A 13,774-nucleotide genomic window follows, 5' to 3' on the forward strand; every position below is an offset into this window, starting at 1 on the left:
GCCAGACAACCTGAGCTCTTTCTTTGAGAAGATAACCTGAATCTTAATAAAGCATTTGATACAGCTCCACATGGGAAATATTAGTTACATTGGAGAAGATGCAGATGAATATGAGACTCAAAAGGTGGTTAAGGAACTGGTTGAAGGGGAGACGACAATGGGTCATGCTGAAAGGCGAACTGTCAGGCGGAAGGGAGGTTACTAGTGGAGTTCCTCAAAGATCGGTCTTGGGACCAATTTTATTTAACATTGTCATTACTGACCTTGGCACAAAAAGTGGGAGTGAGCAAATAAAATTTGCAGATAGCGTAAAGTTGGGAGGTATTGCCAACACAGAGGAGGACCAGAATATCATGCAAGAAGATTTGAACAATCTTGAAAATTCGAGTAATAGAAATGGGATGAAATTTAATAGTGCAAAGTGCAAGATCATGCATTTAGGGACCAACAACAAGAATTTTTGCTATAAGTAGGGGACAATTCATTTTGAAGCAACAGACAACAAGAAAGACCTTGGTGGATTGGTTGATCACAGAATGACTATGAGCCATGAAAAAGGCTAATGTAAGCCTAAGATGCATTAGGATATATTTCCAGTAGAAATAGGGGAGCATTATTACCATTATACAAGGCACTGGTGAGACCTCATCTGGAATAATGTGTGCAATTTTGGTATCCCGTGTTTAAGGAAGATGAATTCGAACTGGTACAGAGAAGAGCTACTAGGATGTTCAGAGGAATGGAAAACCTACCTTATGAGAGAAGACTTAAGGAGCTTGGCTTATTTAGCCTAACAGAACGAAGGCTGGGGGGAGATATAATTGCTCTCTACAAATACATCAGAGGATAAACACCAGGGAGGAAGAGGAGTTATTTAAGGTAAGGGCCAATGTTAGCACAAGAACAAATGGCCATCAATAACTTTAGATTTGAAATTAGATAACAGTTTCTAATCATCAGAGGAATGAAGTTCTAGAACAGCCTTGCAAGGGGAGCAGTGGGGGTAAAAAACTTAACTTGTTTCAAGACTGAGCTTGATAGGGTTAATGGAGGGGATAGTATAATGAGATTAGTTACAATGGCATATGGCCTGCAACTGCTATTAGCAAATATCTTCAATGGCTGTAGATGAGACACTAGATGGGGAGGGCTCTGAGTTACTATAGAGAATTTTTTCCCCGGTATCTGGTAAATGACCGCCATATTTGGGGTTAGGAAGAATTTTTTCCCAGGTCAGCTTGACAAAGACCCTGGGGTTTTTTTCACCTTCCTCTGCAGCCTGGGGCATGGGTCACTTACTGGTTTGAACTAGTGTAAATGGTGAATTCTTTGTAACTTGACATCTTTAAATCCTGACTTGAGGCTTTCAGTAACTCAGCCAGAGGCTAGGGATGTATTACAGGTGAGTGAGTGGGTGAGTTTCTATGGCCTGCAATGTGCAGGAGGTCAGACTAGATGAGCTCGATGGTCCCTTCTGGCCTTAAAATTCCATGAGTAAAGAAGATGAGAGCCAGTGAGTACATAACTAAAGGGATTTGGAATGTTATATAGAGACTTTCACCTCTTGTTGCTGGTTTGAATCCAGTCCAATTAAGTACCTTCCAAAAGTCATTACTATCTGATTGGTTGCTGGTAAGTGACTTATGGGAAATGAACTGTGGCCTCAGTCCACGCCCAGTGGACTGGTGTTCTTACTATGGGCAATAAGTGTCAACCTTGTTAGTTAGCAAGAGACCAAAGTTTGAATAGGCCATAGAGACTGAACAATACTTTTAGCTCTAGAGGTGATCCTCCAGGCCAGATCTGAGGTACATTGGTGGAGTAGTGTGGGGAAGCATGTACTGCTGCTGTACCTATTCCATGGACAAAGCGAGAGCCACAGTCAAATCACCACTAAACTCAGAAGAAAAAGAAGGAAAAGTGGGAAGAAGAAGAAGGCACAAACTGTGTAAACCATGAGTCCCAGGCCATGGAACCCCACTATGAAAACATTTGGCCTAGAATCTGATCTTAATTCTTCAACCTAACAAATGGCAGTAGACACTGGCCTTTTCCTTGATCTTTCCCATTCACTCTGATGTGGCTCCATGCTCCTGACTTCACTGGTGGGCTGCACTGTAGCACGAGCTTGAACAATCCCTGCAATGTTCAGGATTATCCCAGGCCTTTTACAAGAGTCAGGGATCCATCAGAGGTCACCCTCTCATCAATAACCCACCCATCTCATTAAACTCTCCGGATCACGTGACATTCACTCCTAACAACTTCTCACTGCTGCCCCTTTGTTATATTCCTCAAACCCATGGGTATACGTTCAAGTATAACATTAATATAGTTCTACTCACGGGATCAAATATCACCCATCCCATTACTGACTAAAAGTCACTACTATCTTATAGTAGTTTCATGGCATCTGCTATGTGGTCTCAGCTCACCATCACAGTAGGGTTGTCAACAGTCCCTTATTACAAGGGATGTCCTTTATTTTTTCTTCTCTGTGCAGCAAGATTGGGAGTTGCTGAGCGCTGCAAAAAGGAGCAAGAAATACCTTTGGTGAATGTAGGTGAGTGGTGCTTATCATTAATTATTATTATTAATAATAATAATACTAATAATATCGGGAAGAGGGAGAGGCGAGGGTGCTAAGAAAACAGTCCCTTATTTTTGAAATACAATGTTGGCAACCCTACATCACAGAAACCACTTTCAGAATTGCCAATAAATGTCAGTCCCAACCAGGAGCCCTAGAACTGAATGGGCCATCCGTCACTGCTATTCTGACTGAGTTCTTGAGTGCATTAGTACTTCCACCAGTGCTAGCACTACTCACATGCAACCTGTTGGGAATAATAGGTAAGAAAACGCACACAGGTCAGTACCCAGCTGCACCTAGCTCATGCTTGGCACAGCTGATTGGGGGCAAAGCTGGCTAGAGTGCTGCTCTAACTTACAGCAGCTAGAGCAGTTCCCTTGGGGCCAATCCAGCACTGCCTCCTTTGGCCCCTGCCCACCCTCAAGGAGCCCTAGCACACCCACCCAGCTGGGGTTGGAGAAGCAGGGAGAGTAAAGCCAGCTAATGAGCTCACACGTGTTCAACAAATTGTACTTGTCCTTCCAGAATGTGGGGAGAATATCCTCACTACCACCTTCAGTCAAAGAATGAACAAGAAACAGCCCTTTATTCTTTCAATGCTGTCACTAAAACACTAGCTGTCAGGCACTTGGGGGGCAGGAAAAAGCCAACCAAACCCACTGGAATTGACACAGGATTTTTTGAAATTGCAGTAAGAAATCACAATGCACAGAACCAAACAAAAGATAAATGCAGGGGCCGAAAATGAAAGGCAAACAAAGGACAGAGAGGAATTAGCTGCTGGGAGGAAAGGAACTGTGAGTACTGATTTGAAATTTCTCAGCCCACCTACAGGAAGGAGGCGGGGAGTAGAGGGGGCGAGAATCTGTTTCTCTCTTATGTTTATCTCTCTGCTTCCTCTCTGTCTCACCCCCTCTTTCTTTTGTCCTTCTCTCTCCTTCCCCCACTCCCACTCTCTTTTTCCAGAGAATGAATTTGCTGATTTGGCTGAATTGGAATTCCTTACCTTGATACAGACCTTTAATTCCTCGGCTTGGCCAGTGGGGAGAACTAAAGCCTGCATCCATGTTTGTCAATCAGTCAGTCTCTCTCCCCCACACACATCCCTTTGCTTTCTTCCCACTGAGAGGAGACACAGAGGACCTGAACAAGCACTGGGAGACAGTGGATTGACGGCAGGAGAGAAGAAAGCTGATATTGAACTCATTCACAGAGTCCAGCTCAGCAACAAAGGATGCCCTCATATCCATCGGCACACTCAGCAACTGCTAACCTGTTGCCTGTTTTAAGGCCTTTGTCTACTGGCAGTCAGCGCCAATCAGTAACATCCTGAAAATCAAGCACCAGACAAGCTGGGAAGGCTCTTATTGCAGTAGTAACTCTTGTTTCATACCAGTCTTACTTGCTCCAAACTGCAGTCAGTACCCTTCAAAAGCTCCTTTAAAAAAGGGAACTTTGTCAATTGCCCAGTGTTAGATCCTTGGGAATGTCCTGATCTGGAGCTCCTTGAGAAGGAAGAAATATCAGCAAACTCTTACGGTAGCAGGTGGAATATCCTAATCTGCAGGTCCTTTAGAAAGGGGAAATGTATCTATTCCATGGTGTTAGCCTGCAGATCGTGCCCAGATAGGAAGCTCTTTTAGAAGGGAGGAAATTTAATACCATGTTGTTAACTACCAGGCCAGGGCTCCTTTAGACAGGGCATGGTGCAGGGCCAGATATAAGTAGCCCACTGTAAGCAGACAGGCACTAGTGTAGTGGTAATTTTGGAAGTGCAGGAGCTCTAAACCCACATATTGAAATGTTAAACTACGGCAGCAGCCAGAGAGGAGGAGGTGGAGGATTGGAAGCTGCCTGAGCCCCAACTGATGCAATGGAGACGTGGTAGGGAGCTGTAGGAAGCACTGGTACTGAAGTGACTCAGAATGAAAAAGGAGGGGGAAGGGAAGGAAGATAGGTGGGTGTGGGAGAGAGAGGTGCTGTAAGGTGAAGCTGATTTTGCTGTCTGAATCCTGAATCTGGGTAGGAGTGGGAAGTCTGAGGGCCCTTTCATGAGAAAACTTTGGAAAACCAGATACCACCTAGAAGCATTTTAAATTAAAAAAATGTGACTCCTCTCTCTCTGACCTCATTTTCTTTTCTTTCTTTTTACTTCAGTTTCCCTGATTAGGTCAGGCAACGGTGGCCTTTCCCTACTGCTCCTGCAGTTGCCTTTGCCTGCACTGGCTCCTTGAGAGGCAGCACCGCCGCCCTGTGACTGACAAGGGGCTGCTATTCCTTCATGGCTTGTTATGTGACTATTCGGTTAGTCTCATCCTGCTGTTTCTCCCTTCTCCTTTCCTTCCCTGACTTGCCTTCGCTCCTAGCCCCATTTTCAGTCTGTTCTTTGTTGTCTGTTTCTCCCCTTGCCCATTCCCCTGCCCCTTCTCGAGTCCCGCTCTCCCATTGCTCTCAGGTTCTGTTTCCCAGTGGCTCTATGTAGGCTAGACTGTGCCAACTGAGCACTGCCCTGAGGAGGACAAGCAAGAGCCACCCATCCCATGTGAAGTTGGGAGAGGGCTTGTGCAGTCATAGTCCCTCCCCAGTTCACTGGGGAAGCATGCAGGCTGCCCCATCTTTGGGTGCTCCCTACACCAGGCCCTCCGTGAACCAGTGCAGAGGTTGTATGCAGCCTTGCCTCTTTCACACCCTTTTGGACTGGTGTGTGCTGCCAAAGTTCCTACAGTTGTTCCTGGCCCTCGTGTGGGCATGTCTGCTGGGAAGCAGCCAAGGACAATCTGTTCCTCTGGGTTCACACTGTCTCCTCAACAAGGCCCAGTACCTCCCTTTCACACTCCCACACACCAACCCATTGAGGCGATCCTTCGCCACCAAACCCCCCAATTCCTGCTCACCCCAGTTAGCAGCCATCCGCAGTGGCACCATCCTCAGCACCCTAGGACAGAAGTGCCTGAGTGTCGCTCTGGTCCCAGCCAGACACATCAGACCCAAAGTTATCAGACAGGGAACCTCAGAGGGAATTTCTCAATCTGACACTGTCTGGTAGGGAGCAATCTCCCTCTGATTCTCTCAGCTCAAAGTGAGGAGGGAGAGAGATGCAGCAGAAGCAATACCAACCTGAGGAGAAGGAGGAAGTGGGGAGCAACTAATGCCCCCTAGCCAGGAAGAAGCAGAAAGAGAGCAATACCTCCCCGGCCCACTCACCTGGAAGGCAGAGAGCTGCCACCCTGACCCATTAGCCATGCACCATTTCAGTGTTAGGACCACTGTCTAACCCTTAAGCCCCAAATCTCTGTGAACACTACCTTTTGGGGACATGCAATGGGGTTTCAGGATATCAGAAGCCTTCTCCCCATAGATATTGCCAGATCACTCTCACCTCTATCTGTCCTCCTGTAGGCCCCCAAGGGACTTCTCAAACCTTGGATTTTGGCCAAAGAATACAAACCACTGCAAAAATATCAGTGAGGACTCCCCCAGGTTTCTCCTTCCTCCCAGCGGGAGGTGATCACCCCCGTTTTCCTGATTGATTCTCCAACACCCTATACCCAAAGCCCAGCTGCATTTGAATTCCATGTTGAAATTGGGAGGGAGAAGGCTAGGGGTAGGACGGAATATGTAAAAGAGGGAATGCTGGCAGGGAGCAGCACTGCTGTGACCTAACAATGCATTCCTGCCTCTAACTTCCATGACCCTGATAAACAACACACCAGACTTTGCTAACTGAGACAAACACACATTCACCCTGCATTTCTCTGCATGTCTCTCACTCACACCATCACAAGATGTAATCCTCCCCCCACCACTGCACCGCGCCGCCAAGGACTTTCACACACAGGCACCCCATGGAATCCAAAAAGTTATTCATCTTTGTGGTAGGCAAACCCTTACCTGTTACCCACAGCAGAACGATCCATCCTACCAAGAATCCATCCATCGTCCTTGTCTTTCCATGCAGAAAAGAAAGACAGACGGGGGAGAAAAAACTGGAACCACAAAGAAAAATAAAGAGTCCTCCTGGTACGAATCAACTGGCACCTAAGTATTCCCTTCACCGTTATCTGCGGGGCTCAGCAGCCACCCAGTGTGTGAATCGGAGAGACTTCTGAATGGAAGCTACCACTGTGTTGGGGACGAAAGGAAAGGTACTTTTAGGTCCCAGGTTTCCACTCCCCCAGTGACCTCCAGATCAATCTCAGATGAGATTGGAAACCTCTGCTTAGCAAGCTATAGTTCCACAGACTGAGCCCAAACAGAAGGAAAGCTCTTTTTTTTCCACTCCTCCTCCTTTTAACCCCCCCCCGCCCCCCCCGTACTGCAGGCTCCTGTGGTAACTGGAGTTTCTAAATCACATGGCTGTCCATTGAAGCTGCCCAGGAGCAAAAAAGAGTTCACCACTGAGCAGTCTAGTGTCTAGTGGTAGGGAGCGAGACAGTGGGTGAGAGACAGAGAAGAGCAAGCTGAGGAGAGAGGCTGTGTGTGTGCGACAGACTAGATCTAAGGGGCAGAGAATGCATGCATGAAAATAGAACTGAGGAGCACAGAATGTATGTGTATATAACAGGAATCAAGGAGCACTGTGCCTGCCTACACACCATGGAGGGGCACAGCATTGTGTATGTGTGAACAGAGCTAGAACAGAGGAGCACGCAAACAGCATTGTGTGTGTATGACTAGAACAGAGGAGCGCACACACACAATGTTGTATGGTGTGTATGTGTGTAATTGAAATGTCCTAACTCCCAAACTTAAGTAGACTCTGAAATAAATAAAATTCAGTAACATGCCAGCTGCACATCCGTAAGAAAGCTCTTGTTTCATTCAGCTATCTTCCCATACACAGAGACAGATGTAAGTTGGCTGCCACCAACTGAAGGTAGATTTTAAGGTAGACACTGGTTTGATTTTCAAAAAAGGTCTGCAAACAATCAGGCACATTTAATGTGGGTGTGCAATTGCTGCAATTCAGCAGCATGTGCAACGGGCCTACTATACACCCAACTAGCGGCTTGTATGCTTAATTATTCATGTTACATTCACAGTTGTGATAATTGTGCACACAAAATTAAGTGTGCTTGCATTTGCTACGTGCACAACTTTGAAAATCTGCCCATTAAATTGCACACCTTATGCTATACCAAGCCACACAAAATACCAACCCTACACATATTTCTCCCCTTAATTAACAAAATTTATAAACTAGAAAATGAGTGTAGATTACCGTACTAAAATCCTGTGAATTCTGACCCAAAACATGGCGTTGTGACTAGCAACTATAATTTCAGATGATCAGGAGGTCTTCTAGCTCTCACTGCATGATATCTGGGTTGTGGGGTTCTGGGTTTTCATTACAAGATGATATAGTATAGAAAAAGACTTCTGAGTGGACTCATTACTGGTGTGGAAGCAGAAGATGACAGAAGATCATTTACTAACACTGAAGATGAAAGTGAAGAGTTCTAGCCAAAAAAAAAAAAAAAGTGCCCATTTACACATTTAGTACCTAAGGCTCTTGAACGTTCTGTGACAGCTGAAGAGGATGATATAGTCACAGGGACCACTTATATGTTTGAAGTTAAGTGTGGGCTTAAGTGCTCTGCTGGATGGGTGCTCAGCACCTTGCACGGTACCAATTTACTGTTTGCAACCAAGTCAGTACAGTTTCAATTTGCACTTTGTTGACACTTGGAAGTTTTTATTCATAATCATAAGGGCTAGATTTTTTTATTAAGATTTTGATTCTGTAGATGTTGATGAACCACATCAGAGAGGGAGTGGCCTTCAATTTTGTCCTAGTCTGGATCTTCAGACATAAAGTATTCTGATTTTCCTATGCCACATCAGGTCCAAAACTTGGGACAGTACTGGACTGTACACTGTAGTATAGGCAGAGTGCATTGCAATGCCAATAGTTAGGATTGCATTAGCACTTCCAGTCTATAGGGCATTTTCTAATTGCTTATAAACTCCACCTATGTTTGTTTGTCTTTCAGACGGAAACGTTCTACCTTTGTTCTTGGCAAGAGGACTCTTTTAAAAAAAAAAAGTTTGAAAAAAAATAGTTCAGTCAGTTTTCAGTATGAAAAAAAATACACATTTGCCATGATGAAAAATGTTTTGTAATATTTATCTGAACAGCTCTAGTGCCTCAGTTAAGGTGGTAGGAATGTGAAATTAGGCTGGGAGATAATCTCTAGGAAGCAGGTGTGTCTTTTGATGGTCCATTAGAAATCCTTTAGAGTCGGTTGAATTATAGGGATTTCAAAAATGTACTTTCCACATGTATGCTTGTTTTTATCCTGTGATTAATTAATTACATGGTCTTATGATTATTTAATTAATTATCGTAATAGTGCCTAGAATCCTACATTAAGGATTGTGGCCCATTGTGCTAAGCACTGTACATATACATATAATAAAAAGTCTCTGCCCCAGAGTTTAAAATTCTTTGTACTTTGAATAGAATTTCTCCTTAAGTAAGCTATCTCTCAGAGCTCTGTTGCCTCTGTGCAGGCACACAGAAGGAAATGGAGTGGAATTTTTCATTCAGGGCCAGACCCCATCTAGTGTAAATTAGTGTAGTTCCATTTAAGTAAATGGAGCTATGTTGACTGACATCAGCTTTTTTCCAGTCACTTTCCATTCACTGTACTCCTGACAATCCACTCAAAATCTGTGTGGCCCCATTGAATTAAATAGCAAAGCTCCCACTGACTTTGTGAGACCAAGATTTCACCCCAGATCCATAGCCCCTTGGAACAAGGCTGTTGTTGATGTTCTCTCTGATGATAAACATTGGGATCAGTACAACCCCTTATGTGTCACTGGTGTTAGTCACTCCTGAATTTTTTTTCCTTCACAAGTATTTTCAAGTAAGCTTGGCATAAGTCAGTTTAAATAAACCTTTGACTCTCGACTAAGGAAGGAAAGAGATTTTCAATACAAGGAAGTGTTATTGTTCTGGATGCAACACTGGATTTATAGTCACTTTGAAACGTCCACATATGTGGATGGTGCCATCCTTTTTCACTAGACAAGAAATGCTAATTCATTATGCATGACAGATGACAATACTCCTGCTTTAGGTAATGTTCCATATCTGCTTAGACCTTTGGTCTGGCAGTCTATGGTATTATCTTCCCCTTGCAACTTTTAGGCTAGCTGCCTGGCTTAATAGTTAACTTTTCAGTGATGACTTTGATTTTGTCCCGTTCTTAAAAACAGAATAGGGTTGCCAACTTTCTAATCGCACAAAATCAAACACCCTTGCACCGCCCCCTGCCTCGCCCCTTCGCTGAGGCCCTTCCCCTTCTCCAAGGCTCCGCCCCTGCTTACTCCATCCCCCCTCCCTCCATTGCCCGCTCTCCCCCACCCTCACTCACTTTCACCGGGCTGGGACAGGGGGTTGGGGTGCGGGAGGGGGTGCAGGCCCCGGGATGGGGCTGGAAATGAGGGGTTCAGAGTGCGGAAGGGGGCTCAGGGCTGGGGCAGGGGGTTGGGGTGCAGGAGGGGGTGTGGGGGTGCAGACTCCAGGAGGGAGTTAGGATGTGAGAGGGGGTTCTGAGCTGGGGCAGGGGGTTGGGGTGTTGGAGGGGGTTCGGGATGCGGTCTCTGGCTGGGTGGTGCTTACTTCAGGCAGTTCCCAGAAGCTGCTGGCATGTCCAGCTCCTATGCGCAAGGGTGGCCAGGGGCCTCTGCGCGCTGCCCACACCTGCAGGCACTGCCCCCCGTAGCTCCCATTGGCTGCAGTTCCCGACCAATAGCAGTTGTGGAGTTGGGGTGGGGGCAGCACGCAGAGCCCCTGTGGCTGCCCCTGAGCCTAAGAGACAGACATGCAGCTGCTTCCGTGAGCTGTGCGGAGCCAGGGCAGGCAGGGAGCCTGCTTTAGCCCCACTGACTGGACTTTTAGTGACCCAGTTAGCAGTGCTGACTGGAGCCGCCAGAGTCCCTTTTCAACTGGGCGTTCTGGTCGAAAACCGGATGCCTGGTAACTCTAAATCAGAAGCATGTTTCTGCCACATTGCAGTTAGGCCTGTTTCACTTTTCATCATTATATGAGTTTCTGAACAATTAGCAGGACCTTTTCAAGCCCAGCCCAGCACATATGGTTTCTCACTATTCATTACAAACAGTGGCAATTTAAGCGATGGAATTCTACCTTGCTTACTCCAGTCCCCCATACTGAACACTAATTAATTCCCCCGTGCCTGTCCCCAGCACAATTCTGATAAACTTAGGTGGAAGAATGTCATGCTATGATACACCATATCATACAAAAATATACTGCAACTCTATCTGAAATGGCTATCCTTTCAGTAATGGAGTCACCCAAAGTCATGTGAACATTAATTACTATATACAAGCTCATTTATTTTCTGAGTCCCAGGGTGTACTAACCCTCGTTAGCCATTTCCCCGCCCCCCTTCCTCATTTTCCAATACCAGTCTTTCTAGCAGTCATTTCTTCTGGTTACAGACATATTCTACGTAGCTCTTTTTAACACATTGCTGGCATCTGACATCTTTACACCAGCACTTCACTTCTGAAAGATCCACTTTGGTAACATTCCTGAAAACTTGACATTTTGCTTGGAAATTCTACAGTTTTCTTATGTCCTTTTGCACATCCATTCAACCCTTCGGTTTCTCCTTGCAGCAATTTCCATAGAAACTGTGATTTCAACAGTCTTCTGGGATGTAAGGTCAGATTCCGCCAATAGACAATGCTATATTGCTTCAGTACATAGACGAGAGACTGGCATGTCACGAAAGGTGTTATTTAATACACCATCAGATTCACGCTGTTCAGACAGCCATAAATTGTGAAACTTTCTCCCTTTTCTTGGTTTCTTCTATTAAATTGGAATCTCTCCTTGACCACTGGTAGCTTCACAGCAAAATGTTAATCAAGTACATGCACCATCTTTGTACACGTTTTTGTTCCTGGGCTGCCTGGCTGCACCTAATGACATAATAGTGTTAAGTTTTACTTCTCTTCAAACTCAGGAGAGAGGATACTGTGGATACACTGAATCTGTTTCCCAAGTATGCCATTTGCAGTAACAAAGCATTCAATATATTCAGTGGAAAACCTCTACATTCTCAGCACAATAGACTGGAGGTTTTATAATATGATTTTTTTTTTAAATTCACTCTCTTTGGTGGGTAGTTCAAAATCACTAGTTACCTTTCTGTATAAACGTCCCCATCCCACCCTTCCTGTAGTTCTCTCTCAGATGCCACAGTCATAGTGATTCTTTGCTGCTGTTCAGGTGGGAATTTAAGATTATCACTTTAAATAACACGCCAGCTGCAGATCAGCAATACAGCTGTGAGTTGTTTTTCTCCACAGACATACAGACATAAGATGGCTGTTCCCAGTGCAATATTTTTTTAAACTATTTTTCATTGTACTCAAGCCACACAGAATATCAATACAGGACATAAACACCCTGGTGTATGTGTAATTGCAACAGAGGAGCAGAAAGAGTTTTATGAAAGTGTGCGGGTATAGTAAGAAAGGCAGGCAGTGCAGGTTCATATCTATGTATAGTTGAAATTAACAGGCAAAGAAGTGAGTTGTTAAACGGTGTGAACTCCTGCAGACAGCTATACAGGACACTGGGGAAAATGTCTGATGATCAGACACCCTGAAGATGATACACTGCCTCCAATTCTTCTCTAGGAACACCCTCATTCTTCAGAGTGTCATTTCTGGAGCCCTGTCTTTTTTAATTATCCATATCATATTATTTTTAATTTGTCCCTAGGAAGAAGGTTTGTCCAGGAGAGGCCAGCACTCCCTGTCATGAGATTTCTGACAGGCGTCGTCCTCTTAGAAACAAGGTTGGCAAGGCAAGGTTGCACACGGAAGAACAGTATGCGCTCAGAGAGGAAGTGAAATGAACATGCAAAAATGCACTGGTAGCAACAACTCTACAATAATATAGCAGAATCCTGTGAAAGACATAGCCTTGTTGGATGAAAGTATGTGCTCTGTGCACAGGTCTCTTTCCTTTACTCCCTCTCTAGCTATTTAGTGTTGATGTACCAGGGACTAAACCAGAATACAGGTAGTTTTCCACAACAGTTAAAGGGTTAAAAAAGATACAAAATTAAGCCTGTTTTAATTTAATTTACAGAATGATTTTGAGGTGCTCAAGCACTGCTCATCACAAAAATATCTGGGTCCCTGACATAAAATAAAAACAAACAATACATTAAAAAGGGCCCACAGCAATATAGAATAGCCCCTAATGCCAAGTGCAGAGCCAGGCCTCAACGATGCTCTAAACTGTGCCATCTAAAATGGCCCCCAAAAGGAAATCAGCCACATATCACTGGGCAAGGACACACTGATCACACACCCCATGCCAGTGGCTGCAGTAGGGCAAAGCATACTTAACCGGGACAAAGATGTGGCCCTACGTGGTAGCCTCCACCTTCAGCCTCAAAATATAGCAAGCTGCAATAATTCAGTCTGCAGGTGATGAATGAATGGATCATTGTGCTTAGATAGATCCTCCACTGAGACAAAGAGGCACAGCGTCCTAGTGAGCTGGAAGTGGAAGAAAGTATTTATCGTTGTTAGAGAGACAAGGTGGTTGAGGTAATGTCTTTTATTGTTGTTACATGCATGTCTAGGATTAGCAATGAGTCCAATAGGACTCTGAGATTTAATTCTAATTGGGCAAATGGAGGGCACAAGCTTTTGACAGAGGAAGAAACTAGTAGCACAATGTGGGAGCAGCTCACTCTGCCCTCCAACGTGAGAGAAAACTGATCAAAGCAATATTGATTGCATTGTTTCTGTATTTTAATCTGAGTTAAAATGTGAATGGGGGAGTACAGAGACTTTCAAGGGAAGAGTATAAGGAACAGGAGTACTTGTGGCACCTTAGAGACTAACAAATTTATTTGAGCATAAGCTTTCGTGGGCTACAGCCCACTTCATCGGATGCCTGCAGTGGAAAATACAGTAGGACAATTTTATATACACAGAGAACATGAAACAATGGGTGTTACCATGCACACTATAACGAGAGTGATCAGTTAAGGTGAGCTATTACCAGCAGGAGAGAAAAAAAAGCCTTTTGTAATAATCTAGATAATCTAGATGGGCCATTTCCAGCAGTTGACAAGAACGTGTGAGGAACAGTAGCGGGGAAGGGGGGAGAATAAA

General features: G+C 44.8%; 1 protein-coding gene and 2 long non-coding RNA genes across 11 annotated transcripts in view; 2 read left to right on the forward strand and 1 right to left on the reverse strand.

The window, feature by feature from the left end:
* ILDR2 (immunoglobulin like domain containing receptor 2) overlaps window positions 1–6,857 on the reverse strand; it is a 51,682-nt gene extending 44,825 nt beyond the window's left edge. For 6 of the 9 annotated variants that reach the window (XM_074972120.1, XM_074972113.1, XM_074972139.1 and 3 more), the window contains exon 1: window positions 3,600–3,675. In XM_074972120.1, the coding sequence (XP_074828221.1) occupies window positions 3,600–3,660 (61 nt within the window). In that variant the 5' untranslated portion in view covers window positions 3,661–3,675. Of the gene's footprint in view, window positions 1–2,435; window positions 2,454–3,599; window positions 3,676–6,484 lie in introns of those variants that run through there. The other 3 variants (XM_074972130.1, XM_074972150.1, XM_074972103.1) reach the window with 3 other exon arrangements.
* LOC141999062 (uncharacterized) lies at window positions 824–3,836 on the forward strand. Its single transcript, XR_012641955.1, has 4 exons — window positions 824–879; window positions 2,504–2,563; window positions 3,286–3,390; window positions 3,560–3,836. It is a non-coding gene; the product is annotated as an uncharacterized LOC141999062 (long non-coding RNA).
* LOC141999056 (uncharacterized) lies at window positions 3,843–12,436 on the forward strand. Its single transcript, XR_012641953.1, has 4 exons — window positions 3,843–4,139; window positions 4,751–4,897; window positions 6,552–6,613; window positions 12,363–12,436. It is a non-coding gene; the product is annotated as an uncharacterized LOC141999056 (long non-coding RNA).
* The last annotated feature ends 1,338 nt before the right edge of the window (window positions 12,437–13,774 follow it).

Source organism: Natator depressus, chromosome 1 (genome assembly GCF_965152275.1).
Source record: "Natator depressus isolate rNatDep1 chromosome 1, rNatDep2.hap1, whole genome shotgun sequence".
Classification (NCBI taxonomy): domain Eukaryota; kingdom Metazoa; phylum Chordata; order Testudines; family Cheloniidae; genus Natator; species Natator depressus.